Source organism: Hetaerina americana, unplaced genomic scaffold (genome assembly GCF_022747635.1).
Source record: "Hetaerina americana unplaced genomic scaffold, ioHetAmer1.1.p SCAF_3, whole genome shotgun sequence".
NCBI lineage: Eukaryota > Metazoa > Arthropoda > Insecta > Odonata > Calopterygidae > Hetaerina > Hetaerina americana.
In genome coordinates, this window is record NW_027286874.1 from 1,713,309 (window position 1) to 1,739,360 (window position 26,052).

At 43.0% G+C, this 26,052-nt stretch overlaps 1 protein-coding gene across 1 annotated transcript in view; it reads left to right on the forward strand.

The window, feature by feature from the left end:
* Nucleotides 1-330: 330 nt before the first annotated feature.
* hig (hikaru genki) overlaps nt 331-26,052 on the forward strand; it is a 61,524-nt gene continuing 35,802 nt past the window's right edge. The window contains exons 1-5 of the mRNA XM_071588487.1: nt 331-679; nt 12,866-13,072; nt 17,743-17,834; nt 18,871-19,036; nt 22,017-22,190. Coding sequence (XP_071444588.1) covers nt 526-679; nt 12,866-13,072; nt 17,743-17,834; nt 18,871-19,036; nt 22,017-22,190 — 793 coding nt within the window. The 5' untranslated portion in view covers nt 331-525. The remainder of the gene's footprint in view (nt 680-12,865; nt 13,073-17,742; nt 17,835-18,870; nt 19,037-22,016; nt 22,191-26,052) is intronic.

Genomic DNA, 26,052 nt, shown 5'->3' on the forward strand with positions numbered 1-26,052 from the left:
TATCGGTCGGCGCCGTACTAAACTGGCGGCCGTGGGAGAGAAGACGAGCATGCGCCCCCTTCCCACCCCCACCCCATCCCCCGAATCTCTCCCCCACCAAACCTTTTTCCAGACACAAGGGTCGCCGCCGCCTAACCCCCTCCCCTCCAGCGGCGCACGCCCCCGCCCGCCACACCCTTTGCCCCCTCCCATCCCCTCTCCGTCCCTTCCCTCTTGAACCTTCGGCGGCGCCCGCCTCCGCTCCTCACAGACGCAGCTTCTGCCCCTGGGCGCGAGGTCGCGCCACCGCCGTCCCTCGCCTTCCCATGGGCCCAGCCGTCGCGAGGCGGACTCCGCATCCGGAGCCCTCGCCCCCTTGACCTCCGCGCGGCGCCCGACGAGGCCCCCTTCGAGCCACGCCTCCCTCTAAAGGGGCCATCACCAGAGGGTGTGGGTGGTATGTGACGGGGGTTGTGGAGGCAGAGCCGGCCGACTCCCGAGGGGCGGACGCGGGAGACTAGCGGGGGCGTGGGGGCAGGAGAGAGAATGCTTCGCCCCCTGCTGGCCCTCATCGCCGCCGCCCCCATCTTCATCTTGGGAGTCGTCGGCGAGGACACCCCATCGGCCGCCGCGGACGATGGGCCCTCGGCGGCGCAGAGGCAGCAGCACCACGTCCACGGCGGGGACGGAGGGAAGAAAGGTGAGGGGGCGGGAGTGAGTGGCGGGGGTCCGATTGCCCTCAAAGCTACAAGTCTCTGTGCGAGTCCGCGTAATTTGAACACGGAGAGCCTGCTGATGGCGACCAGTGGCAGGTGCATCATTTGTTACTTGCCCACATTACAGGGCTGCTGGGTTACAAAGTTTAATATTGCGTTTAACACTGTGTTCGGGGGCCTTGTAAGTCGACTTGTAGCTTTGAGAAACGGACCCCAGAGAGAGAGAGAGAGAGGGTGGTGAGGTGGGGCATCACCGCCGAAATCTTGTCGTCCCGCATCCACCCCGGAGGATTTTCGCCATACCTCTCAAGTCCCACCCCGTGTCACAATTTTCCGATAATTTATAATCACGCCGACCTATTTACTTGATGAACGCGGCATATTTGTATTTACACAGTATATCATTATGGTCGCAATTGCTTGGCTCTTTGGTGTTTTCTCGTGAAAGAGGGAGAGTTCAATGGGATTCCGTGGTGCATTCGGTTCGTTCGTTAAATAAAGCGGACAAAACGGCTATCGATTCGCTCGCAAAATAATATTTTGTATGTGTTACCACGTACGCCGATATTTTGAAGGAGAAACGCGTGTTATCTAGTACATATTAAGGTAATTACGGTCATCATTCGCCCTACCGTCAAATCGATCCGCGCCCGACAAGTAAATATTGTTCCCCGTTAATTACTATTTAGAGTATCCTTATCCCAACAATAATTCAATTCATTTTGTAGTTTCAATTTTGGTCCGAATTTCCTGCTCCTTTGATGATGCTTCAAGGGACAGCTACAAATGTAATAACGCTGTGGCAATGTGGCAATGCTGCGTTCCGGGCCCACGTCATCTATGTTTTCATTTCTCCTAACGCATAGCCTAATGATCCCACGAAATTATATTACTCAGGGTTGATGGATAGAGATAGATCCTCCGTATCACAACCAAGATGAATTGCTATCATAGAAATGGTCCTCATTAGAAGCTTTTGTATGAACTGAGAACCTGTTAGAATACGACTGCGGTAAAGGTTTATATTGCATTGAGGTAATTGCAAGTGTTGCATCGAAATACCCGTCTATCTGACCGGCCACCACTTTACAGCAATGTTGTCTTCACCAAACTTGATTCGTTTGACTCGTTAACTGGAATCCCTTGCCTGCAGAAACGATTTGGTATGAGTAAAAGATATATACTTCCTTTCAAAACAGTACCGTCCTTGAAAGCAACTAGGGATGTAATGATAATCAAGTATATCTTATGAGACATACAACCCCTGCTACGATAATTAAACCAGAAAGTTAGTTGCACCTAACGGGACACCGCGTGAAATCCACAATTTAATTTGGAAAGATGAGTGTTGACGCCTAGAATGTCCCACAGCTCGTCAAGCGCCATCCAGATTTGAACCCTTATCTCTTCGGTAAGCAGTGGTTCACTCTACTCACTGGGGCACCATGCCGCCTAGAGGCAAGCCATACGTATAGTTATGCATACATGCATCTTGTACCTACTGAATTCAGCCATAAACAGGCATTGTTTATGTTTAATATGTATTTTTAATCATTTAATCTTCATGTTTAATTTCGATGTCCTCCTCTCCCAGTCACTCAGAGAGTCAAAACTCAAAGAGGACCAACCATGAGAAATACTATATCCCCCGTTTCAAATGAGGGCCGAGGGAAGAACTAATATTCTGGGCATTGTACACGCGAAACGACGCACTTGGAGGTAGACTTATGCCACATCAGACGCAGTGATATTATACTATACACCTGCTTTCTTTATTCCATTGTTAGGTGGTCAGGTCATCATTTTTTTGCATATGCTGTGCTGTGAGAGCATCTGCTACAAATCATTAATTTTAGCCTTGAAACGTCATTTAAACTTCTTATTTATTATAATCATAATTCTTAAATGATAATTCTATTTCATGACATTTATTATTTATTTAGATTGGTCTACTGGTCAATGTAGGTTTTTCATAGACTCACTGCCTAATTAGGTATTGCAATAGTGATTAAATTGCTTAGCTTTGGCTTCAATAGTTATTTATTCCCTCATTCAGGCCAGTGCACAAACTTGTGTGTTTTCACTCCCGCCACACACCCTAGCGGCGGATTGTAGGGCACTTCAAAAAAATAAAAAAAGCTTAGCATCTTTTCATGGAACACTTGGTATTACGACAAGAGCTTCCTTTGAAGGCAATTATGCGCTCTCTCAGAAACTTCTTTGTATTTAAATTGATTTATAAAGTTAAAGTGGTATTTTAGAGGCTTCTAAAGTGTCACGTAATGTCACCACTTTACAAAAGTTGAAAGGTTTATGGCATATCATCAAACATTAATGGATGGTCTGTTTTCAGATGATTTCCACAGATATCTCTCGTATTTCGGCCCACCGCAGTTGTGAGAGATGTATTTGAGGTGGTTTCCTGTTTCATTCCTCAGGAGTGTTTTAATATATTTAAGTTAACGTTTTAAGGCATTTTAGGGTTAGCGTCATGTTAGATGGGCCTTGGAAATGTGGCAATACTTAGTACATTTAAATGCTACCTCAGGCGGTAGACCAGTGCTAGAATTGGTTCAAGGGATTCGAGGCCGTGAAAATTTTTTGACCCATTATGTCCTCTTGAATAACATGCCTATTGTGTGCATTTAGAAACGTGTCGCCGTACATTGTTTGTCTACTGTTGAGTCAGTGGAGCATATAATTTTCCATTCAACAAAAACATTGGTCACACTGACTGTGGTACATCTCGAGTATTGGACGGTGCAAAAATAAAAAAAATAAATTACCTTTAGGATACAAACGTGATCAAAGATTATTATATCCAATCGACGAGAATTCTTTCAATAGCGCGAGGCGTATAAACATTTAGAAGTTCGAGATTCAATGCATAAAATTATCAATAATCAGTTCTCAACAGCTATTTATGATGTCCTATTGCTTTTGCTGCTCCACCATAATCTGTGCACTACATAATGGTGATTCACTAACACGGAATCGTCAGATTTGAAAGAGGAATACGGATCGCTGTCGTTTGCTTTGAGCGTTGGGGAACCATTAAATCAGTCCTATTGCGTCCTAAGATCATTTGTAGCATTCCAAGTTCTGGTCAATCAATTGTCGTATTAAATTCATCGCGCAACGCTGGCACAAACGTCGATCAAACCGATAGGAGTCATTTACCCCTCGCGCAGTTCGTGACCACAGCAGCAGGAAATACGTACCTCCGGTCTTCCCGAAAGTAATATAACACTGACTGCCAATAGTCGCCAATTACAGTAATGGGTGATGGTCTAACCAAAAGCTCTCGTGGCGCGTTGCAGGGTTCGATGTAGATGCATGTGTAGATGTAACGCGGTTATGAACCTCCGCCAATCCGCCCCGGCGTATCCTGAGGGACTGGACGCTTCGAGGTTGCGTTGTGCTTCGATGGCTTCAGCCGATGGCCGCCAGCCACTCCACGCGGGGAAGCAAGATTAGCGGTCGCTCGTATCCGAGTATCGGCTGAAACAGGCTTAAGTGACAGGGAGCAAAGGGAGGGAAACTGCGGAATTAGCGGCAGCAGTCAATGGTTTGTCGTTTCTCCCTCGACTAATGCGATTACTGGCGAAGAGCGACGCGTAAATATTTTCGCTCCGTCGCTTTCTGTTTATCCTTCCTTCCCCCTTCCGTCTCATTCCAATTAACGAGATTCCAGCGACATCACCCATATTCACACATGTCCCGTGCTCGAAATATAGGTGTGGAGAAAGAGGGGAAAGGTGAAGTGGATAGAAAGGAAAACTGATGAAGTAGTTCTAGGTATGGTGAGAGTGGATGAGAGTAGATTGCTCGGAGAAATCCAAAGGAGGCAGGAAATATGGATGCAGAGCGTTTTGATTGACAATGAGATGTTGAAGACTTCACGTAATAGAGGGGAGAATGTTAGGCAAACGAGGAATGTGAAGGAGGAATAGGTTAGGCATGTTGGACGAAATGAAGGGAGGATGAAAGTATATGGAGATGAAGAAGGGTCGATTTTTAGGTTGTGCTTTGTTAGGAGAGACAAAGAAATGTATAGTTGTACCGTTTTAAGTCTGTGTCCATCCAAAACACGCTAGAATATGGAATTCTGATGAAGTCGGATTGATTGCCGGATAAGGTCTCGTGCAGTGTAGGGGAACTAGATTTGTGTTTTGATAATCTGAGTGATGTATCAAAATTATTAGAGGAGCTAGGTTGGGAATCACTCACGGAGGAAAGGTTTAAATACAGATTAAATCTCTTGCATAAATTGGAGGAACGTCTCTTTAGCAATGATGTTACAAATTTGTTATTAACCTCGTCGTGCTACGGTAGGTGGGACCATGACAGCAAAATTAGAGAGATTAAGAGTAGTATAGAAAGATTTAAGATGTCATTTTTTTCCACAAACGATAAGGGATCAGAATAGCATTGTCCGACCGCGGTAGGGTTATATTCCGGTCAAAATTAGTCTGGTGTATATTCACCCTCTGCCACACACCTTAGTGATGGCTTGCAGGATACCATGTAGAAAAACTACCCTAACGATAGGATACCGATAATAATAATAGTGAATATGTGGGTATGTGTAGAGCACTTCTAAATTTTAGCTGTATCATCTACTTATTTTCATAAAATGCTGTCAATTATTTTAATTCGCCTCGAACTTTTCCCACGAAATATTCAGTAATATTTGTAATTTCAGACTGTTAAAATAAGTGCATTCGTACGTTAATAAAGAATCGCAAAAGTAAACTCCGAGAGGGGAAGATGGGACTGCCCGAGTCACGTGAGCACCCTGCCTAAAAGTTGCTTACATGACCACTTCGATTAAACGCACACGAGCAGTGATTGCATTGCCTACATAAGCACCATTAGGTATTCGCCAATGTGAAAAAAAAATAATCTTTTTACAACTGTGTTAACAGACGTAAAAAGTCGTCAAATCTCTCATTTATTTCAGTGCCCAAGGTTTCATGAGTTAAAAAAAGGTTTTTAGAGATCTTTGGATGGTACTAAGTCGATAAAAACTGAAAAAGTGTGTATGACACCGTGAAAGCAATTCGCCGTCGTAGTTTAACCAAAAAAGGTTTGTGAGGATATTAAATGGGCAAAGTGCTTCCGCTTCGTCGAGTGGCCGCTCTCCTCTCCCTTCCAGCCTATATCCCTTGTTTCCTCTCCTCTCTGCCCTTTCACGCTAGACTTAACTCTGCTTCTTTGCCACCACCAACTGTTTAACGTATTTTCATTTGAAAACTGTAACAACTCGTTTTTATAAGTACTTGAAAATAATTCGAACAGCTCAGCTTGACGCCTTTAAGTCATTGGCATTGTAACATATTTTTACAAGATTCAAATTTGGCCAGGTTAATCAAAAAACCATCTCTGGGTACTTTAGTATTCATATCGCTTCCCAAAGCTATAAAATACAACGAAGAACTAATTCATGACTTCCAGTAGCTAATGAGTAATTGCCGATTATGAACGTGGCAATAGTGTTTCATCTACCTGTATCTCGCTCTTTAGCTTATTAATCAGAAAATCGCGTTATTTCTTACATTTCTTGAGCTTTAATTTCTTTACCTCAGAAAATCGGAGAATAATTTGAATCAAAGTACCTCGGTGAATGTAAATCGTATTTCTGTAAATAATTACCTCTCGTCAGGACATAATGACTGTGCTAATTTTTAATTAGGTTGATCTTGAAAGTATTGTCAACCAACGCATATAGCTCCACTTAATGTCAATGTTGAGAGTAATTCCATAACTATTTGAAATATGTTTTCTTGAGGGAGTCGGGGAGATCTATTCGATTTCAACAGATCCACTACTTTTGTTTAACCGAAATCCATTATCAAGCGTCACAGGTGTTTCCGCGGCGCTCAATTCCTCCGTTTAATTTACTATGTATTATATACTTCACTATGAACACTACTCGTATATCATTTGGAGTTGCCGCAAAAATAGGTTTTTAACTCTTTCCCAATGAGAATTGTACGGATATGAGGACTTTGTTGATGTGAATAATAATGTTGTATAGTAAGTGCTAGACGCTGCGATTAGCTTAGGTTGTGAACTTTAATTATGCCAAAACCTTTCGCTTAAGCCGGCGCGAGGGTTCCCTGATTGAGGGTATTGATAAGGATACCTTGCCCTACCAAGTGTTATGAAAAATGGTAAAATAAAAGCTAATTAAGAAAAACGGCCGGCTCGAGGCTCATATCTTGAAATTCCTATCATTCCTAAAATACTTTTGCATACTCCCGACTCCAATTATGATTATGATCACTTTATTTTTTAATGTTCCATAGTAATATCATCTGCGTTTTAATGGGGCAATCATCAGAGTATGAAGTTCTTTGAAATCCCATTTGGGATTTTATCTATCCATTCTTTTCCTATAGAAAAATGCAATGTTTTCTCGAAAGGGTATTGATGAGGCGTCGTCATTGTGAATTATCATTCAGAGGATTGGTTTTTGGCAGTTCTCCGGCCTATTTCCTGTTACCTACCGCCAATATTTTCATTCCTTCTTTGTTTCTTGTATTGTTTCCTGCCTGCACAGACGCCACATGACGCGCCTCGCAATACGGCCTTGGTCTTCCTCCGCTACTTGTCCCTCCGCCCTTCTGCGATGGTTTTGCTTTTCGATGAACTGTCGTGACCCAGGATAAGTCCCATGGGCGGGGAGCGTGAACGCAATTCCTGAGCTCGCTATTATTCGGTGATTTTGTTTCGGAAGAAAGTGATCATCTTGTCTGAACTTGCCTTTGGAAGTATTCAGGAGGCTTAAGTTCACTCCCATTTCTCCGTTGCCTTGTCTGTGTCCTTGTAAAAAGTTTTTAACTAAAATCCCGGAACTTTCAATGATTTCGCATCACTCACTCTTGTAAATGCATCTACGTTATGAAATCCGATGACAAATGTCAAAAAGAATTCCCAGGCATAAAATAAATTATGTTAATTAAATTAGTGCCCGTCATTGGATATTGATAGAATTGAGCTCTTACGGCTAGTAGTATGAAATAAATGGAAATGGGCTACTTTGTGGCCGAAATACGCGTATTCGTATTTACCTTTCTTATCCCTTTCCTTTTTACCTTTTACCCCTTCCTGACTTGTGGCGTTAGCCAACTAATCTCATTTGTACTTTGTTTAGAAAGGTAAACTGTTTACGGCTATTGGAGTTTTTCATTTATTTCACCTGTCATTTGAATTTAATACTCAGAAACTAATTGAATTTTGTGAATATATTTCGCGATAGGCTCACTGCATAATTTTATGAAGTTGAAATCATTTTATTCCATGTTTATTGCAGAAACTTTTCTATTCTGCTTTTCTTTCGTGCTATTCAAAGTATGGAATCCGTCAGCGGAGACAAATTTCTGTTCTTCCTAAATCGCTTTGAGCTCTCGTTAATTCACGTAAAATCCATGTTCAAACGCATTGATTTTCTTCCAGAAGGCACACAGATTCTCCATGGAAGGGATAGCTTTGATTCTGTGGCCTCGTTTTATGCTTGAGGAAGTTAATGCATCGAAGCAGTGCCCAGCATTAACCTAATTACACCTGTAAGGCGAAGAGCGTCGTTGCTGACTTAAATGGATGAGATTCTTCGAAGGCTAGGAAACCGAATGGCACTCGCTCCCTCGATTTCTTTTGTTTTCATTGGCATTTTATTTAATATTTGAATTGCTGTCATCATCCAACAATTGAGTAAATTAATGGAATTAAATGAACAAGGTTTCAGAAACTTATTAAGAGCATGATGGCCCTTGAATGATGTCGAAAAAACTGAGCATTGCATCGTGATCATTTTATGAGAAAAGTTAAGTCAGGGCCTTGTATTGGTCAAACGGCTGTTGACAGATGACCGCGAAAGCGAGTCACCGCATCTATTGAATAAATCGCTATTTCATCCCCCCCCCCGGTCGGCGGGAAAGTCGACGATCCCTTCGGTCGCATTGTCACCACCCCCGGACTAATCGACCCGAGGGTTGGTTTTGATGCGTGAGGGTAAAGCTCACCCAAGAGAGCCCTGTGGCGGCTTGTGAGTGTAAATACTCTTGCAGGGTAATAAGGGGGGTAGTTCCTTACCCTGTGCCATCCGTATTTTTCTATTAAGATCTGTGGACCCGAAAAATCACACATCTTTGGTGAAGCTGACGGTGTCCAAAGGCGTCATCCTGAATCGAACCAGGGCCTTCCGGCGCTCAGTGGCCGAGCACCGTACTCACCGTCTATCAACCCCCTGTCACGCTGTCAGGCAGTGGTTGAATAATTTCCTGATATTTTTGTTCCGTGTGTACATCATTCACCGTCAGATATTTACATCATCATGCAGTGGAAAACCTGTTTTTGCCCCGCTTTGAATATCACATAATGGCATCATTATCTACACTTCTGCCGTGAAATAACTGCTATAATATGAATCCAATCTCAGATTGTCAAACACCTGCCATCAATTTTGCTGAACATTTGTGGAGTGCGACGAATCGTTATTCATGTACTTAAGATTTATTTCACCTGTCACTGAATGACGTTTCTTGAGCTTCTCACACACTTCAGAATTCTTTCCCACGGATCGATGTTTGCTTGATCAGGGTGTATTGAACGGAGAGGCAAAGGCGTTTACTACATGGTGTAGCTTCGATTGGGGGATAAGTCAAAGGCTCACTCTGTAGACGTGAGGCGTCATGCAGCTGCGGAACTATGAAGTCATGCATTTATAGCGTGCTACTTGATTTTAAAAAGTTCCCTCTGGATGAACCCTTGGCAAGAGAACAACTATCTCCAACAAGCGTCTCTATTTATTCCCACTTACTTATTGTATTAAACATTAAATGAGTTAGTAATTTTCCACGGCATTTATTTCACAGTACAACGCGTTACACCGACTTGCGGCATCATCAGGCACCGTAATGATGGTGATAATGCCGCAAGTCGATGAAACGCGTTGCACGGTGAAATAAATGCTGTGGAAAATGACAAACTCATTTAATATGGACATCAAATAGTTCCACGAAATGAAGCCTGAAATTGATAAGTATATTATATTAAACTTCGCCTCAAAATTAGCCGGAAACATATTTTTAAACAGCTTTCTCATTTTCGGAGACAAAAGAGCTGCTGGTTTATTAGAGGAATATGGCGGGATATATTAGATAGATATACCCAAAGGTAATTTTCTATTTCTTATAATTATATCAGAAGCTGAGAGATACTGATCGATGCATTTCATTTGAATCCTCCCGAACCAATTTCAGAAGAGAAAGAAAGAATGAAATGTACACATTTGAACCATTGAGTGAAATGCTGCCTTTAAAGCTGATCAGCCCACTCTTGTGTTCCTTTCTCTCGAGCTTTTAACCCTTTCTTCACTAATAACCCCTCATAATTAAAAACTCTTTCATTCCCCATCTCTCCCCGACTGTTTTGCCACATCCCTCGCCGGGGGGGGGGGGTATGTAGACTTCCGGGGAGTGGGTAGGTGGATTATGGGGGCGGGAGGGAGGCTCTTCTCTCGCCCGGACGTGGAGGGGAAGGGGTGCGTGTGATGCATTGTGGGACGCGCGGAGAGGGCGCGCGTGTATTGACCGAGCTTTAATATCCGGGTCACGTGGGTGGCGCTGCGACCGCAGTCGCATCCGGTTGGTGTGCTTGTATGTGTGTGTGTGTGTGCGCGCGGGGCTAACTTTTCATGATTCGCCGGAATGTTAAAGGCGAAGGTTTCGAAAATAATGCCGAGAGATAAGGAAGCCAGAGGATACGAGGCCATTACTGCTCACATGTACACGGGGAGGCGTCGTAGGATGGGGTAGGCCATTTCAGATAACGGAATGGGAGGAATATCCAATATTAGGGCGTGTGACAGTAGTAAGTATTAAAAGTGCTGAAATCTGCGTAGGGCCAAAGTTTAAAAATGAAAACGATGATTCTTTACAAAAATTTACTTCGGTCCCTGCCAATGATCTCTATAAAATGGCACTCTAAGTCGACATGAACAAGAAAAAAAAGGAAAACATGTTTTGGATTAATTTTAGAGATAGCTTATATTTCTAAAATAATAAAAATCAATTAAGTGTATTAGGATCCTTTGATCCCCCAGTTTTGTCCAGTAGGTATTTCTTATTGGGAGTCTTCGAACACCCCCAAACAGCACCCCGGTCATCCAGTCCATTGGAAAAATCTCTGTTTGCCTTTTCATAGTTCAAGGGTTTAAAATACGACGTGCATTAACAATGAGAATATCTACCAGTGCAATTAAGAGGTAGGTGAATTTTTACTATAACGGAGGAGAATATTATTGTTGATGACAGTTGCACTAAATTTGGTCAAACATTCTAGTCAACAGATAACCCTTATTACCACTAAGTTTTGTTAAATGGCTTTACGTTTTTCGAGCTCTGCCTCTAAAAAATAAAAATGTTTGAATTTAAATCCAAGCCAATTAAATTATTCAAAATGAAATGATTGCCAAAAATACTCAATCGAGTTGATTTCTGTGCTCTAATCAGCTGAAATAGGGTAAATATTTTATTTAAATATCAAATAATTTCATTCTAGTTCTCACTGAACACACTTTATCCCACAAGTTAGCGTGCTTTGTCCAGATACGCCTCATCCGTACCCCTACGGATGTTTGTTAGATTGCATTGTAGGGACGGAAAAAATGCCATAAAATCGATGTCGGCGCCGCAATGATGTGACGGTAGGGAACGAGGGGTGGGCTCCTTTGGAGTGGTTACTGAGCCGCCAGCTCTGGATTGCGGTCCGTTGCCACCTCGAGCTGATGACACCTGATGTCTCCGTGCACGCAGACGGTGACAAGAGAGGGGCGACTCCTGATGCATTTTCTTCTTCAGACAAACTGTCGCTCTATACTGTTGGTACGTATTTGTCTTCGTCATCTGGCTGCGTGAGAGGCTGCATTGCTCTTCTACTCTCTTGCCTGGGCCTGGATGCAAAGGCTTCGAAAATTAATCGCCTTTAATTATTAAGTAATTATTCCCAAGAGCATAGTTTCATCCGCCGGACCCACTGTTATTTTTAGATTCTTAAACATTTATGAAAACCTTGTTTTGAGGCTGCTTTAATTATTCGGCTATTCATAATATGTCTGTATATATATGCACATATAAATGTATATACATATTTATTTATACATATCGAGGAAACGTAATTTACACTGAGGTCTGCGGGGGCTTTATGCAACCAAGTGCCCCGATTCTTTGACCAAGAGATGGCGCTAGGGAGCGGTTTCACCCTCGAAAGGAGAAATAGTTACAAGCTTGTGATCTACTCGATTCCGCTTTCCCCACCTCTCCTGTGTTCGTCCTTTATATGTCTTCCTTTTCCTTTTCCTTACATCTATTTGCATGCGAATGAATATTTGTTCGCCGCATGGCGGGATTTCGTATTTGAATGTGTATTTGGCCAAAGTGGCTCGTCTCTTTTTTCTAGCTATTCGTGCCACGAAACGCACTGTTCCTATCGTTTATGATATTGTATGATTTCTAACCTACTTTCCTCTTATGTGTCGTCTATTTCTCCTTTGGTGGGTGAAATAGCTCCCTAGCGCCATCTCTTGGCCAAATAATCGGGGCACTTGGTTGCATAAAGCCCCAGCAGATCTCAGTGTAAATTACGTTTCCTCGATAGCTAAAGGGGTTAGAGTATTGGCCATGCAAGTCAAAAGATTCGGTGATCAAGTCCCAGTCAAGGAAATATTTTTGCGCTTGTAATCTGCTCGATTCCGTCTTCGCCACCTCTCCTCTGTTCGTCCTTTGTATTACCGGGAGAAGAATGTAAAAGCGAAACCGTGTTCGCCCGAATGGCAATTCACAACGCTTATGAGTTTCCCTACGCCCACTTCGCTTCATGTTCGCGATTAGTTTTGAGGCGGTTGGATTGGCTATAATCAACAGAATCCGTGAAATCGATAGGAATCGGGGAAAGCGGTCGTAATCAGTGGAATCTGATTATCTCCACTTTCCGCAACTTCCCCGTCTCTCCCCCTTCTTTATTTTTCTCTCTCTCTCGTCCTTTTCCACGCTGGTTCCCCCACCCCCATCTCCTTCCTCTCCATAGGCGAGGCAAGGGGGGGGGGGTTAGGGGTGGACGAATACCCGAGAGAACACCAATGCCACCCGTTGCGCTCGTCATTTCAGGGTGGACCGGTCAGGGGTGTCCGCCCCCCTCCGTCGCCAGGCGGAACGGGTCCCAGCTGTCGCGTGACAAGGCGTTCACGGACTACTCGGCCGTGACGGAAGTGAAATTCCCCGGCGAGATCGGCCCCCTGGGGGCCACGCGCCTCTGCAAGATCAAGTGCGTCGGCGGGCAGTGGGTGGGGCCGCTGTGCCTGGTCGAGGGTGAAGGTACGTCCCGTCCCGCACCGCAGGCCGATACCTCATGAGTGGTAGGGGTTAACGGTGTTGATGCGGATGTGGTCATTTTTGGACTCAGGGGGGAATAAACTGCCATTTCCATTGCTTTGCGTTGTATAAACGCTTGTCCGCATGCTAAGAGGGAATTGTTTTTTTTGTGCTTGTCTGCGCCCCAGAGACGCTATTTCCGTTGGTCAAATGTTATTCAAGAAATTGAATGCTAAAATCAAATGATGAATTGAGTCTGAATTGGTGTCATAGGTTGTGCAAGTCACGTGACGGCGTGCCGCCTCGGATGTCGACCCACAAGTCCCCAACATATGCGCACAAATTCACGCTAAAAATAACTCCACTTCGAGGACATCTGCGGTTCGTTTAATTTCGGTTTCCGTGGTACCCCCCCCTCCCTCTCTCTTTCGCCACTGTCCGAATACCCTTTCGTTTATGTAATTTCTTGTCACTTCTTTACCCCCTCTCCGCTGCTCTGCACTCGTTTTCAGTTTTCGGATTTTGGCGCATTCCCTCGATCAAATCGCATGAGCACTCGTTATCGGATACTCTTTTCTAGATTTATCAGGGCCAAGCGTCCGTTTCATTTATCAGACGGACTCTGCATCGACATCCCCAACCACAACAAGATGTTGGCTCTATTTCCGGAGTATTGCTTCTCAACAGGGCAGGATATTTCTCTGAGGCCAGTGGTACGTACTTTCGAATTATTCTTTTTTCTACTGTGAAATTAGGTTAATTCCTATATCCAATGATAAGACACTTAGCAGGCTCCAATAACGCTGTTTCAGTCAGCCGGTGACCGTCAACGTGGAGAGGTAAAGGCTTGTCAGTGGGAAGACGTCAGTTTCGTAGCACTGTTCAATGTCAAGAGCCTTCAAGTTCGAAGTCACGTGGCATCCAACAGTGCTACGGTACTGATGTTTTCTCGCTGTCAAGCCCTTACCTCTCCACGTTGATGGTCACTGGCTAACCGAAACAGCGTTATTGGAGCCTTCTAAGTGTCTTATTATTTGCTATAGGAATTAACCTAACTTCACTTTCATAGCTAATAACTCCAACGTCTTCTTTATTTATTCTCTTATATGATTTTATCACTAGCAAGCTCGAATGGTTCTTATATTCATTTTATCTCGTTTCTGACGATTTAAAATCTATTAGCGGAAGTAGTGTCCGGCGTTTGGAATGAAAAGTAAGAATATCGAATAAAATTTTATAAATTCGATATTAATTGAAAATTTTACTATGAATCCTTTTATTGATATGAAACTACCGTATTCCATTTGCGGGACAGTGCTTTCTGGTCTTGTTTTTAACAAGCCAAAAAACAATCATTTTCATCGGCCTGGCTTGTTATCACTGATCCTCATAAGCATTGCATGCAAATTTAGTGTTTCTGGTATTTTCTCTCCAAGGCGGTTAAGATGAAAGTGCCATTTTCAATGGGTCAAGGACCGGCCGACCCCTGGAAACTCTCGTTTCTTACAGGCTCAGCTACATTCGGTGATGCGTGTGGGCCGAGTTTGTGCCTCTCACGCGAACAAGTCCCGTTCAATTGAACTTTCTCAGTAACTTTTGAAGTTACTTCTCACAGTTTTCCTTCGTCTCTTGCAATTTGATATTTTTGTCCTCCGTTTCCTTTGCAACCGATCGCCTCCGTCCTTCCTTGCTCTTTGTTTGAACTGTCAGCAGTCGGATAAAATATAACCCGTCATTTGGAAATCAGGTAACAGGGGAATCATAAAATGCGGAAAACTCTGAAAGCGCGGTGCTTTCTGTTGCCTGGGACTTATCTATCCCATTCAGTCGCATTCTAAAGCAACCGCTCAGTTTCAAACACGTAAAATGCCGTCAAGTGGCTATGTTAAAGCGTGAAATTTCCTAAATCCGTTTTGTAAAGGATGCAATAAAACCGTGAGCAATACGCGCTTTACAGAATTCCTAAACCTTTTTCTTTCCCCTCCATTCCTACTGATTCTCCCGAGGGAGAAGAGGAGGAAGATGGCATTATGGGTAAGAAATGTGGGTGAGGTGTCGTAAAGAAGAGTGGAGTGGGGGAGGGAGCCACTGGGAGGAAAGAAGCACTGAAGCCGAGATAGCGGAGCGGTAGGGGAGGAGGAGGAGGGGGGGAGGTGTCGCGCAGGGGGTGGAGACGATAGGGGGAATTTCTCAGAAAATGCCCTTACTCCTTCCCTTGCAACCACCTTATACATCCCCGAATGAGACCACCTTCTTCTCAAACTTTAACTAGCGTAACGGAAGTAATGGGATATCGGCATGTGCTCGGCATATTGCTTCGGAAAGCATAGCGGTTGGTATAATATAACGCTAAAAATCACCGCTTCCATTATCACACAAAAATAATATTAAAATATCGTACTGTGCATATTTCTTTCCATTTTTTTCTCGAGTGTTAGTCTTATTATCTACGTAAAGGTTATCCTCGTGAGCAATATTTAATGTTAAGAAGACGAAAAATTTGTAATGTTCGCTACCTTCTGCTTAAAATCAACATTTATTCTGAGCGGGAAACTATGTGTGAGAGTATATCTTCCGATGGTTACTCAAAACGGTATAGTTACCCTGGTAGGGCATTATAAACGGTACAAAAACACTAAGGATATTCTGTGGTCTTATTGGGTAAATATGTTTGAATAGACTAAATTGTGACACGCCCGAAATAAATTATACAAAGTTAATAATAATAAGGTCACAAAGATATGCACCAGCGTATCACTTTAAATGTAATCATTTAGCTGTTTCTCAATCCTACAATTTGTTGCATTGTAAATCCCGATGGAATGAATTTCAATATTAATTTCGTTAACTTTATTTCTTTTAGATATTTTAGTATCCTGCAAGCCACCGCTAGGGTGTGTGGCTTTCGGGGGGTTAATACACTACCGACTAATTTTGACTCGAATATTTTTACGCCTACGGATTTGGGTGGGAGCAATAGTGGGAGGGCATTTGCTAATGTATCCTCATGAAGTTGGATTGATTTTCAAATTGGATCGCGTGCAGCGTAGAGGAGCCAGATTTGTGAAACGCTGTTATTTGATATTTTAGTTCCTTGCAAGCCACTGCTGGGATGTGTGGGAGGGGGTGAATAACCACCAGATTAGTTTTGACCCAAATATTTTTACCCCTACTGCGGTCGGACAATGCTATTCTGATCCCTTGTCGTTCGTGGAAAAAATTACATATTAAGTCCGTCTGTTCTAAACTTGATCCCTCTAATTTTATTGACACGATCTCTCCTACCGTAATACGATGAGGCTAATGATACTCTTTCATTGCCACTGCGAAAGAGACGTCCTTCAAATGTATGCAAGAGATGTAATCTGTAATTTAACCTTCTCTTCACGAGTGATACCTAGCCTAGCTCCTCTAATACTTTGGATACGCTACTAAGTTTATCATTACAACGTTTTACAAATCTAGGTTCTCTAAGCTGCGATCGATCCTACGCGGCAATCAATCCAACTTCGTGAGGATCCCATATATACTTGCAGTATATTCTGAATGAGGTTAATCAGCGAAAGATAACATTTCTCTTTGTCCTTTTCATCACATTTACCCAGTAACCATCTAATAAATCCTAATTTTTTGCTAGCTTGTCCACATATTCCCCGTATATTTTTCACCCGGGAGAGGTCGTGAGTGATAAATGCCTAGGTTTAATTGAGCCTAAGCATTCCATTTCGGTGTGCCCGATGCAGTCTACATTTAATTGAGTCTACGCATTCCATTGCGGTGTTCCCGATGCAGTCAGCATTTGGGAGGGAATTGCTCTTTTTCCAAAAATTTATCTCTACGCCCTTTTTAAGTTTAATTCTAATTGCCTAATGTAAAGCATTTAGGTCACGTGATAAACCTGCTGCGTTCTCAGGATCACGGACATCACGGTAAACCATTGCATCGTCGGCAAATAAACAAATCTTACTAGTGACTGCGGAGTCAATGTCGACAACGTAAAGAAGAGGTGCGATGACATTTCCCTGGAGAACACCTGTTCTACTACTTTTGAGCTAACTCCATCCATGACAACTCTTTGTACCTTGCCATTCAAAAAGTCTTTAATCCAACCCCGGATATTTGTATCTATGCCATATACTTTTATCTTTGTGAGTAGTTTACTGCGAGGTACTTTTTCGAAAGCTTTCTTAAAATCTAGAGCAACCGCGTCCACTGGAACATTGCTGTCTCCGAAAACAGAATATTATGAACAAAAAGCGCAAATTGTGTCTCGCAGGATCAACCCTTTCGCATACCGTGCAGATTTTTCATCAATCACTGCTGACTATCGGAATTTCTTAAATATTAATAACTTCCTTTTATGTAATCATTCTTTTAGATACTTTAATTTCTCTTGCGTTAAGACCACAAAATAATGAAGCAATGATGTTATCCTAGGCTAAAGGGTATGGAATAGCTGCAGAGCCAGCTCATGATTGCTTGTGGTCAAAATAGAAATTACAAATGAAATGGGTCGATGGTTTGATTATATATCTTTTAGATTATTTCGTGAAATCACGCAATTTGAGCGAGAGGTCCAAAATATGTCACGATTACCTGGAATCGCTCACCGGTACAATGTTCACCACGTTGCCTTTTTCTTAATTCCTTCCGTGTTCCGTCTTCAATCACAGATGGCGGGCGGTTCCACCCACTGCTACGAAGCTGCCGCCTCGAGAGGGTGCCGCACCACATCCTGGTCACCTACAGGAATGTCACCATCACGGTGAGTACAGATCCGTCGTGTGGTGGGCGGGTGGCGTCACTCGGCGGAAGGCCTCACCTCCGTCGGGTCGCCACTGTTGGCTCAAAGCAAACAACTCAATTCACACCTTTAGCCGGGTTGAGCGTTGGAACGTTGGAGTCAGCAGAACAAAAATATGAATTTGATTTCTCTTCATTACTCTTAGCAAAAGGCATTTACTTGGCTAACCGGTTGATAATCAACTCTCACGGGGGGCAGCTTAATCTTCTTACGTCTTAATTAAACTGCTTCGAAGCATTTCTCAGCAAGCGCACAGCAATACACTCGTTGGACAGTGGCGAATTTTTGTCTGATCTCAGTGGTGCATTTTCATTTATTCCTCTCAACTAAACTAGTCTTGTTTAGTACCATGTATCTGAAGAAATTATTTCGATCGTGTTTCATTATTGAGAATAGAGTCTGAAAAATTGAAACAAAAACATTTTTCATCGAAGTAGCTAAATGATGCAATTGTTTGTTTTCTTATTAAAAGAAAACAAACATTTGCATATCTTAGATTTAATTTTTAAATTAATTAAATACATATTGTTCAATTGAACAATTTAATTAGTAAAATACCAGCAAAATGGAGGAAAAATGATTACACAAATCTTTTTTTCAAAATTTCGGTGAGTCAGCATTCTTACGATTGATCGACCTAAATCGCTCCCTCGACTTGCCCGAGAGAAGCCACATTAGAGGTCAAAACATGTTCTCCAAAGGGCCTCATAATGCCTAAGTGCTATAGCGGTGTGTGAAATTCACGCATCAACAGGATAATAAGGGACATCAGTTCCTATCCCTGTGCCGTCTTGGTAACGCAAGAAGATTCCCGAGAAGCACTCAGCTTGGTGGTTCAAATCACTGCATCGCGCCATCCCAGGAATAAAAAAAACAAGCCAGCGCTCTAGCCACTGCCCCTTCCCTCGCGGCATGGGTGCCGGGGGCGGTTGGTGCTCGACGGTGCGGCGCCATTGCTCTCCTCCCTCACCACCATCGCCCCTCTCTCTGTCCGCAGCCGGAGGTGGGTGCTTGGTTCCCGCACGGCGCCACGGTTGCGGTGCGCTGCAGGGAGCTGGGCGTGTACAAGTTGCTGGGCGAGTCGTCCCTCGAATGCAGGAACGGCGCGTGGAGTAGCCGGGTGCCCGCCTGCGTCCCCACCACGCTGCTCACCAACTACTCGGGTAATGCAGGGGGGGGTGGCACCGAACACCATCTCTCAATGTAAGAGGTCACCATCCATATGGGTCGATTTATGTCATCAGGTCACATGTTTACTGACACAGCAGTCGGTCGCGTTGCTTTCAACTGCTGTGCCAAAGAATGGTGTGCGAGGGAAAGAAAAGGACTTCCTGATGTCCGAAGTCAGCTTCTCGTTGAAACATCGCCTTTCGATATATTGATGGGCTATGATTCTTTCTTCTGTACCAGGGCAGTGAAATTAAGTGATTTTCTGATATCTAATAGTGTAATTTGTGCATGTAAACTTCATTTTTCCACTATCTTCCAATCCAGGTTTTTCGAAAATCTTGCCCCCGTTCCTCCGAAACGGACTGAATTTTTCTATGTTACAATTCGTCACAGACTTCACAAGCACTCCCGCTCGTCATAAACTCCTTCATCCCTGCATTACGCATATTCTAATTCGGCTTCTTTATTTCTGTCCCTTCATGGGATCCATAAGTGCCTCCAGAACTCACCCCCTCCCGTCCTCCCTTTGCATCTCATGTCAATTCTACCTCTCCTCATCCCCTCCAACTTTTCCTTGTGCCTCCTTCAACTTTCCCTCAGCAGCTTGCTCTAATCTTTCACCACGCCTTGAATGCCTTCGTTTGTCTTCCTCTCAGCGTGGCTTATTGACTCCGTCCTTCACCAGGCTCAAGTCTTAAAAGTCTCCAATCTACGCACATTCTCTTACATCAAGGTTTGGGATGAATACATCGCTACCCTCCATAATAGTCCTCGCTCACCTTTCTCATGCGTCCTTGCGCAGGATCCTTTTCAATGCTTCTATAAAAATGCCTCCTGTGCTGTCATAATCCCATTGAAAAGGCTCTAATTATCTTGTCCTTTGTTTATTCTAAAGTGGTTGCCAAATAAGTGAAATGATAATACTGTCCTCATTTATATTTTCCTTCTTTAATATTTATTTTATAGAATTGGCAACAAAAGAATCTCTCGTAAAAATAGGTTATGTACATCTCCAATCGATCTGGCACAGACGAGCCGAGAGTTCTTTCCCTGATCATTGGACAATAAGCGTCAAAATAAAAAAACAGGCGACAAAAGCACAAGGTAATTTATGAGTAAAGTACCAAATAATGTACTTTCAATTCAAGTAATTATGCTCGGGCCTTAACTTGCAACCCTCTTCCTACAGATATGTTTTCGAATTTCTCCGAGAAGCACATCTTTTACCTAATTTATAGGTTATTAAAAAAGCAAAACCACAGTTGTTTTAGGCATAGAATTAAATTCAATTACAGGAAAATTATGACAGTTAGATCATAAACACATATTTGTGTATTAATACGATTTATTTCGCTTCATTTTAGTTTGACTAACCAAAATTAAACAAATGTTTTGACGACTTTAGCCGTCGTTACACATCAATTTAATATTGCTACATTCGATACGAATTTCTCGAGAAGGAGATTTTCTCCTAAAACATGTTGTGGGATTCTGCTTTTTAACCACTTCCTTTTAAGGAACCTAAAATAGCAATATGCAATTAATTTCGTTTTTCAAGTGATGAGTCATTTGGCGATTTAAGAACTGCTCTTTGACGTGGCATTACGGTCCGCCATCCAATAGATGAAAACTATCACGGTGAAATTCTAAACACTATCAGCCTACCAAAATGTGTCCGAGTTAAGAATCCCTATCTGGAGTACCAGGAAGTTAGTTTGAACAAAGGTAAAGAGTGCTTGTTTTTAATTATGTGCCTTGGATCCGAGAATATAGTTGAGAGATCCGATTTGCCGGCAGGCTGATACTCCACACCGCGTGGCACCTCGAATGACGAGGCAAACAGTTTGACGAGCCATTTCCGTCATCCAATCCGCGGCTGGAGTTAGAGGAAGATTAAACACCCGTCGAAGAGGAGCTTCGTTTTAAATCCGAAGCAGCCGTAGCAAATTAATTTCCTTCTTCCTAATCCCTCTCTTCACTAATTAGAATCCGCAATCTCCTCCCTTCGCTTCCTCTACCCTAATGAATTGCGCCCCAAAATAAGCCGACACTTGTCCTTAAGGCGAATCATATGTAACATGGTAGTAAGAATGTTACTCTGTCTCTCGATATTCACCCGTTTACAATATAACAGTAAATGTGTTCCTTAATATTGATAGACATATATCGACAATTTAGCACATTCACAACTGACACCATTTTGGAAGATATTCCAAAGTGTAGCGGTGAAGGCATAAAGATTAAAATCAACATCAACTTAATCCCCGAACACGAAAGGAATTCGTTGTAGTAAAAATATTTTGTGAAATTTAAATAATTCATTATTTTAATTTAATGAATTTCCGTTGCCGTGTTTATTTCATTCTTACAAACTATTATACATGTAATATATCATGGTAAGTTGTTTGTTAGTCTGTGCAAATTTTACTGGAAATTTTTATAGCATTTGTTTTTTCTCTATTAGCACTCTAATAAAATGATTATTTTACGCGGGTTTCAATCCATAAATTGTCGCGAATTATTGTCCATGAACACCATCTTTTCGACTTGTCCCTGAAAGTGAAATTGAATAATTTTCAATCACTTCTTAACTTTCCTCCAAGAAAATTTGATTTCATGCCAATCAAATAAATGGTTTATCGTTCCGCTTCAACTTAGGCTCCTCGCATACTGGGAGGGCTGTTTAGGATATGCAATTCATATTTCTTTTTAGCAACAGGTGCCAACATTTTGTACATCCGAATCTTTTAAACCAGGATTCAAAAGTGCAATTCAAATCGCTTTGGGCTATCAATGTTCCTAAGAAAAATATCTTCTTCCCCTTGCACTTAAACTATTTTCAATAAATGCTTATGTGTGTTATGTAGATGCTGGTAGTCTCCCCGCATTGGAGACCTTGGAAATAACATTGCTGAACTATCCAGATAATGCGGTGTTCCCTCCTTTCTTACATGGGCCACTTTTGGCCTACAGAGGGGTCTCCGCCCACCCTATTGGTCCGCATCCCCTCTGGGTCGGCGTCCGCTGAGCCTTCCGGCGACCTCGCAGTCTTCCCCGGGAGCATCTTGCACCTCGAGTGCCTCTTCTCCCGGAAGTTAGGCAATCCGGTGTGGGCATGGACGTCGACGTTTAGGAAATACCTCACAGGTAAATATGAATGATAAATGGTTCGGCCCAACAACACTCGCGGAATTAACAACAAATTCCACTCCATTGCTGAGCTGAATTTTGAATCCTAAAAACTTTACCTTCCATTCCTCCACGGTAATCGATATTTTTTCCTTACTTATATCGCAAGAAGATCGTCTATCTTCAGTTTATGACCCTTTTGTTACAAAAAAGGAGAATGTATTAATAAAATCAAATAATACTTATCTTCGACTGCACATGCCATTTCACAATCTATTTCACGTACTATTTGGTGAAAGGCATGACTTATAATGATAATTTTAACGCTTGTAAGATAAATTGCTGAACACTTCCATAAGAGAAACGGAATGCATAATCAAAGTGCGCTTGTTGATTTTTGGGTCGAAAATTAATTGGAATGAAAATTAGGAATCTGTAGACGTGATGCCCCACGATTAGGTCAGAAGTGAATTGTGTGTGATTGTTGTGAGATGCAACGTTGGAAATGTTCAATGGGAAATATAATTCACTAGCAAACCCGACCTTTTGAACTTATACTGACTACAATTCCCATTATTTTTTCGCTAACGCTTTCAGGGATCTCATCTCAATGCAGTAGACTTATTACGTTCGTAGCGTGTCAAACTTTCGTCTATGGCATTGGGAAGTCATTGAATGAAATGTTTGGAGAACAAAAGATAAGATTTCCATCTCCGCCAAGGTGGTGGAAGAACCGAGGAGGTTTCACTGTTTCCACACGCCGGGAAAGCGCCATTGGTGTTTAAAGGATAGGGGTGTGTCTGTTTGTGTTTGTGTGTGAAGCGTATAGGCCAATATATCGGATCGAAGGTCATTTCCGCGAATTCGAATCCAGTCTTGAGGAGTCCATCGTGTACAGCGTGGTGTATAATCATTAGGATACAAGAACTCGAGGTTGCCTATAATTCAGGATGTTTCTCCGTCCCAAGGATAATTGTCTCGTTCAAACCTGTCTGTCGACTCTTAAATCTGATGGCTCGTCTGTTTACTACTCCCTTCTTCACTGTGAGAAGATTTATTGCTAAATACTTTTAAAAAAATATTCTTGTAAATGCACGATTTTAAATATGCTCTCGTAAACCCTCTCCATTATTTCGGGCCAGTCTCCGTACACTTCGAGACTGACCCGAAATTTCAGCATAGTTGTCACTTTCATGTTCGGTCCGATGTGAGAAATTAAAAAAAAATATGACTTTTTCTGCATAAAATTGTTCGATTAAGAAATATTAACGGTTTCAATGCAGTGGAAGATAACAAAATCTGAAGGAAAGGAAACTAATTTGGCTCGCTTAAACTAAATCATAACTCCCGAGACTGGATTAATTCATCCGACCCATGCAGATCCACCCGTGGCACAAATCACTGCCAATCAATATTCCAATGCCGTGGTACTGCGGGGCCAGTTGCTACTCGATTTTTTGTTGCATCAATCGTGGGAAAAAATCCTTTTAAATAAAACAAAGGTTTGAAATAAAAAATGAATGAGGTAATTTAATCCTTCGCATGGAATATCCAATGTGTGATTCATACTGGAATGGAAGTGCTTCGCAGGGTCCTCGAAGAGGCCTGAGAACATCCCCGACGGGCCTTCCAAGGCGAAAGGAAGGCCCATCGGGGATCCCTGTGAAGGACGACCGATCTGAAACCGTCTGCCAATAAAGTTGGTCTCGCCATGCTGGGCGGACTCCGAACGCTCCGAGTAAACAACCGCGGGGGCCGCACTGGGGGCCAGAGGCCCCTTTGATCATCTCGGGTGGCGGTGATTAGCAGGGGGCCGGAGAGGACGCGGTCGAAGTATCCGTGTCATGTCTCTATCTACTACCTTCTGAAGACTTCATTCCGAATTTCACACGCAGTTTAGGACACTTCATTCCTATTGAACGACATGCATCACCAAGGCGCGCTATATTTACTCGCCCTTTTATTTCTTCTTCAATTTCGCGAATAACAACGAATAAAACCCTCGTTGGAACCATCTCGCAAATGCCAACAAGAAGTTCTTCCGAAATGTAAGAAAAAGGGAATCCCTGTGTGGTTCTCCCAAGAGATATTTCGATTTTCCCACAGATATCGGTCCTGCGGTGACTTATTTAGTCAACCCAGCCATTATATTTTACCGTGAGAAGAAAATGAGATCCCTACAAGATGGCTATGTAAGAAAAGGGAACGTGGGTAAATCTGCGAGGAAGTTTCGGTAATCTTTCACTGGAGGTTTCCGCATCTCCCTTATTACTCTCTTGCTCCTAACCCTCTCCCTCTCCCCACATCCCACCCATTGATTCTGACCCCTTTGAGCGGTGACTTTTGCCGTCGTCGCGATAGAGTTGTCTCCAACTCCCGGGGACGCGAGAGGCTTCTGGGAAGTGGTGACCTTCGCCCTGCAATGAAAGCCAGTCATTATTCAAGCATCACTCGAAGCATCGACTCGAGCGCCACTCGCTCGCAGCGCACCCTAGGAGGAAATGAATAAACGGGTGCACTCCCATGGAAACGGAGGCACGGCGCTCTCTCTCTTTCTCTCGCAATTGCACCGGAAAGCTCGGAGGTTCTCTATAAGAATTCACCGCGGAAAAGAAAAAAACTTCTCCATTAAAGGAAAAAATTAATTTGTGAATCATGAAGGCTCTCTAAGTGCAAAATAATACGCTCGGAGTTTTTTTAATTTTCTCTCATGTGCGGAAGTGGTGCAAATTAGTAAAAAAATATGTATCGCGCTTTACTGGAGTGTTCCACCACCATAGATGCATATGATTATTTTTACTGTTCTTTATTTATAGTCGCGGGCACCGGCAATGGTCTCGCCCGGCAATGCGTCTCTCTCTCTCTCCGAGATCTAAACGTGAATTGGCGTCGGCTGGATTTCTTTTTGTTCTCCAAAGTGAAAGGGGGTCGAGGGTAAACATATTGCGGTTAAATGAAGCGGGAAAACGTGAAGTTGAAGGCCGAGAGGGGAAGCTGGGGTTTGGTAAGAGTGGCGCTGGAAGGGTGACGCCGATAGGGGGAGGGGGTCTCGGGATTATTGCCAACCCCTCCCCCCGAGAGTCTTGGGGGTACGCCCATCCTCCACCTACTTTCCTCTGCGCGGGGTTGTCTTCCTCAGTACTCCCCCTTTCCATCTAAGAATGTCGGAAATGTTAGGACTATCAAAAAATTTATACAAATAAGTTAATAAAACAGTTAAGACTCAAGGATATATGTACACAATGGTGTATATAAACCTATAATTTAATATATGCGACATAAGCTCGTGTGTAATTTTGTTTTTCGAGTATGTATTCGTAGTTTCTTTGTATTTATTTTGTATTCCTTCCATTATGAGCATGTTTTGTAATTTCTTGTTTACTATCGGTCATCACCGTTTTTATTACCTAAAACGGGTTATAAAAGAGGTGATGAAACCCCCCCCCCGCAAAGGTCCTTATTTGGTATGGAAAAATTGACCATCTTTGTTCCTTTTCTTAGACTGACTATATTAAACAATATTTCCGTAAGCCGCAAAGAGTTTTTTACATCACTGTAAAAGGGGGAAAAGCCCTATGTGCATATTTTTTTATGGTTAAGACGACCATGTTTTTTAAATATTCTATTGTGTGTTATATGGTTTATGGTCCATTGATGAAATCTCAGAACTAATTGAAATTCGTTCTATTCCGCCACCCCACCCGTCCATCTCCGTCCGATCAGTGTGTACCGCCTGCGTCGTATTTGTGTGTCTGTCATGGTTTGTGGACTGAAACAGTGGGGTGGATGGAGGGGTGGATTCGAATCGCGGTCAGCAAGAGGCGACTGGGGTATTGATTCACGCTCGGGTCACGCGGCGGCGGCGGCGAGAGTGCCCGCC